At 40.4% G+C, this 4,978-nt stretch overlaps 1 protein-coding gene across 1 annotated transcript; it reads left to right on the top strand.

The window, feature by feature from the left end:
- The first annotated feature begins 3,293 nt into the window (after window positions 1-3,293).
- LOC110153699 (zinc-binding protein A33-like) lies at window positions 3,294-4,655 on the top strand. The gene has a single exon (XM_055159626.1). It carries the CDS (start codon window positions 3,294-3,296, stop codon window positions 4,653-4,655), a length of 1,362 nt encoding a protein of 453 aa, XP_055015601.1.
- The last annotated feature ends 323 nt before the right edge of the window (window positions 4,656-4,978 follow it).

Below are 4,978 nucleotides of genomic sequence, written 5' to 3' on the forward strand. Positions count from 1 at the left end.
ATTATAAAAGTGATGCATTATTATTATTTTTAATTGATTATTTTTAATGATGCATCATATGATTTCTTGCAGAGAGTCCAATATCTTATTGTTATGCCTGAAATGTTCCATAGCATGTAGCCTATAGCAGTATAGCATTATACAGATCCATCTTGCATTTTTTCAATTACAGTCATTTGAGATATGAGAAATAAGGACAAAAGCACAACCAAGTTTTCAATTCAAACAATAATTTAAAAAAATGATGATTGAAATGTAATGCCTTTATTGCATTTCATTTCATTCATTTATGGACTTCACCCTCTCTACTGTTAATGATTCACAAACACTGTTATTACGACTCACTCCAAGTCGCTTATAGTGACAATAAAGTTTAATCACCCTTTACTCCATTTCACAGGATGCCATTCAGTTTCGCAGATCTGTGCTGCCCTATCAGCCGTGACATCTCCAAAGACAAGTCATTTTGAAAAGCAACCTCTCACAGACCTTATGCACGAGCACCGGTCTGGACTCTGCTCTGTGATGGAGGAACCCTGCCACCTTTATGCAGACCCTGTCCAGCCTTGTATTCTCCCCGAGCCCCTTCTGCGCCTCTATGACCCGCTGATGGTCGGCTGTGATCTGGCTGCCCTGCTTCATCACTGTGAGAGCCTAAAACGCTATGTCACCGTGTCAGACTCAGAGGCAGAGGCGCTTGAAAAAAAAACAAGACAGCAGAGTGAATGTGAATACTGGCGGGTAGCACGAGCAGGACGGATCACCGCGTCGAACATACATTCCGTAGTGTCCACCTCCTTAACCGAACCTGCTTTATCCACAGTGAAGAAGGTGTGCTATCCAGAAAAGCATCTACATCGATGGACTGGACCAGCGCCCATGAGGTGGGGTAGAAACAATGAAGAGAGGGCAAGGGACTGGTACACCTCCCAGAGCAAGCTGCAACACAGGGAGCTGAAAGTGGACAAATGCGGCTTCATCATCAACCCTTCATTCCCTGAGTTAGGAGCCACCCCTGATGCCCTGGTGAGCTGTGACTGCTGTGGAAATGGCTGCGTCGAAATCAAATGCCCCTTCAAGCACAGAGACCACACCCTCCTGCAGGCCTGTGCGGACAAACAGTTCTGTCTCCAGTTGACCGATGGGACTCTGAAGTTGAAGAGGACCCACGCGTACTACAAGCAGGTCCAAACGCAGATCTTCGTGACAAAAGCGAAGTTCTGTGACTTCGTTGTGTGGACGAGGAAAGCCCGTGTAGTTATACGTGTTATGCCTGATGTAGACATGTGGGAGGAACTTCTACCTGCAGCCAAGGATTTCTTTTACAAAATTGTTCTGCCAGAGCTTGTAGGACGTCATTACACGGGCTCTGTGCCCAGCGTGCCACAACTGGAGCCCTCAGCTGATTTTCGTCTCTCACGTAAAAGAAAAAAAAAACATGTTAAGCTTTCATTTTGGTAGCTGGTAGTCCTGGTTAAGAGTTATCTTGGACCTGGTTAAAGGTGCACAGTGTAACTTTTTGGTTGGGGTTCCGTCACCTGCTTGTTTCTATGGAGATCTCATTGCTCTACCTGGAATATTTCACAGTGTGACATTACACCGCTCTACCTTACATTTATTCAATTGCAGGTGGTTTTATAGGTCAACAATATCTAGCTAATACAGGCTTTTGTATGAGCAGGGTCACCTCGCCGCAGATCTGACCTGTAACTTGGTCTGGTTTGGTCTCCATGAAGATAGAAAGGTCTAATACCAAACTGTGAAACATTCCAGACAAAGAAATACAATCTCCATGAAGAAAAGCATTTGATGGACCCTTGGTAGTTGTTCAGATCCATTTTAGTCCACGTTCAGGGTCATTGTGGACCTGGTTGAAACATGTTTTAGTCCTGTTTCAGATTCATGTAAAAAGAGACTTCATTGTCGTATTTCTATTCGTATTTCTCTGGGCTCTTGTGCTTGAAGTTTAAGAGGGTTCCACCTCTTAAACTTCAACCAAACTCCTTTCATTTGTTTTTTTTAAGCACCTCATGTTTAAAAATTTTATGTAATTTGTTTAATAAATTTGTAACTCGCTTTGGTGGTTAATTTCCTGTGTCAATATTAATTAACAGTATTTATTATTGACATTTATTCACCAGTAATGCACCAATAAATTTTATGAATAAATATCCACACAGTTTCATTCTGGGTGCTTTATTTCCTTTTGCACAGAATATGAACAAACAGGGATTTCATAAGCATAGAGAGCCGTTCAAGTTTGGTAAATCAAGTCAAAAAGTTCTGGCATCTGTCGGGCAATTATTTTTATTTTTTTTAACACTGGCTCACTTATGAATGAATTACCTTTTAATGTTTATCCATATGCATTTGCACTAATAGTTAATAATTACAAGAGGTATTTGATCTTTGTACTTTGATAACACTTGGCACCTGCGACTGAGCCAAACCCATGACTCCATTTTACAATCACAGTTCATGTTAACAGCTGCACGAAAGCTGTCAGAGGAGTTTTATATTAATTCTGGTTATATCTATTACATTGACTTCTATAATTAAGGGCAGAAATCCACACAACCACCATTTGGGTTTTTTCTCTGTCAGCAAAGGTAAGAAGTGATGTATATGGCAGCATATTATATTTAGCAGAATGTTATTTTTCATCATTATATACCCTGTAGTCTAAAGAAAACAATGCAACAAGTTCAGATTATACATTATTAGAACATTAAAGTTATGATAAAAATATGTGGTATATTTGAAATGTTACAGCTTGCCAATTTGTAAGTTCATGATATGACAAGTTCATAATGAAGGAAGAACTTCTTGACTGTGTTATACTGCCTAATATGAAATTAGTACCAAGGATGAAGGTTATACAAAACACTTAAGTAACTGACCAATGTCAATAGTGACAGTTGCCTTTTGATAACTTTCACCTTATAATTTTTAGGTTCTAGCTGACATTTTTCCTTATACCCTTTATATCCCCTGTACGCTTTTTCACGACTTGATGTTAACCCTACATATGTAAAAACTTTACAGGACAGCTTTTTATTATTATTATTATTATTATTATTATTAGAAATATGGACAAAACCACAACTAGATTTTCAGTTCAAACAAAGATTTAATGAATGATGATTGAAATGTAATAACTTTATTTGGTATTTCATTTTTTTCATTTGTGACCTTCACACTCACTACTGTTAATGATTCACAACTACACTCCCTCAATCCAAGTATATTACAAGGAAAACAAAATGTAACCACTCCATTCTCCATTCCACAGAATGGCTACTAGATGCAAAGAAGATCTGTGCTGCACTATCTGCCATGACATCTACAAAGACCCTGTTATTTTGGACTGCAACCACAACTTCTGCAGAGCCTGTGTCGAGGACCAGTGGAGAAAAGAGCCTAGAACGTGCCCAGTATGTTTGAGGAGACAGTCTAGAGATCTACCTTCAGACATGGCCTTGAGGAACGCATGTGAGGTTTTCCTACGGCAGAGAGCAGAGCAAACAGTTTGTGAGCTTCACAAAGAGGATCTGAAACTCTTCTGCAAAGACCATCTGCAATTAATCTGTTTGATCTGCAGAGACTCAAAACAACACGTGGGGCATACGATCCGACCCATCAATGAGGAAGCTCCAGTTATCCGGGAAAAACTTCAAGATAAACTAAAGCCTCTGAAAGACAAGATTCAAGAATTGAGTAAAAGGAAACAGCATTTTATAGAAACCGTGTCTCATATCAAAACTCAGCGGTGTACAGCTGAAACTAGAATCGGTGAGCATTTTCAGAAGCTCCACCAGTTTCTTGAAAAGGAACAACAGAACAGAATCCAAGCTCTGATGGCAGAAGAGGAGAAGAAGATGAAGAGCCTGAAGGACAAGATGGCGGAGATGGACAGAGAGATACAAGCTCTGTCTGAGATCATTGCATCTGCAGAGAAGCAACTAGAAGCTTCAGATTCCTCAGTCCTGCTTGAATACAAGGTTACAGTGAAAAGACTGAAGCACTGCCCCCCTGTGGAGATGCCAGAGTTGGGCTTAGGAGCTTTGATAGACCAGGCCAAACATCTGGGTAACCTGGACTTCAACATCTGGAACAACATGAAGAACTTGGTGGAGTACTACCCTGTCATTCTGGATCCTAATACAGCCCATCCAGAACTAGCATTGTCTGAGGATTTAACAAGTGTAAAATGTGTAAATGAACAAAGAATTCCAGACATACCTGAACGTTTTACTTCTTATTTCCGTGTTCAGGGATCAGACGGGTATAGTTCCGGTAATCACAGCTGGGAGGTTGAGGTGTCCGGTAAAGAGAATTGGTCAGTAGGTGTGGTCAGTGAGTCTGTACAAAGAAAAGGCAAAATGGATGCCGGGAATTGGGGAATGTATTTTATAAACGGTAAATACAAAGTTGTCTCTCAACCAGAAACATTTAAGCTCTTGAATTTGACGAATCTAAGCAGAGTGAGACTGATCCTGGACTGTGACAAAGAAACACTTTCGTTTCATGACCCAGACACTTATTTGTGCTTATACAAGTTCACAAATGTCAAAAGTTTCTCTGAGAGGCTGTTCCCAAGCTTTCTGACCTATAACACCACCCCACTGAAGGTTTTGCCCTCGAGGCATTTTTAACTATTTCATCTACTGCTCTTTAACCAACAATATTTCAGAAAAATAAAGGCAGAAGATATTGGAAAAGTTGTGTGTATTTATATCTTTGAGTCTTGCTGTTTTATTGATGTATGTACTTCATTTGTAGTTTTGTATTCTCTATGTGAGTCCTTTTTTAATTGTTGTATTCACTGGAAGCCATTATTCATCTGTCAAGAGGAGAGGGGTGTGGTCTAGAGGACTAAAGGGGAGAGTGAGCAGGAGTGGGGCATGGAGGACTAAAGGGGAAAGTGAGGGGAGAGAAATTGTGGATCTGGAGGACTAAAGGGGAGAGTGAGGAGGGG

The sequence above is a fragment of the Boleophthalmus pectinirostris genome, unplaced genomic scaffold, assembly GCF_026225935.1.
Source record: "Boleophthalmus pectinirostris isolate CB_2022bp ecotype Guang Dong unplaced genomic scaffold, ASM2622593v1 HiC_scaffold_23, whole genome shotgun sequence".
NCBI lineage: Eukaryota > Metazoa > Chordata > Actinopteri > Gobiiformes > Gobiidae > Boleophthalmus > Boleophthalmus pectinirostris.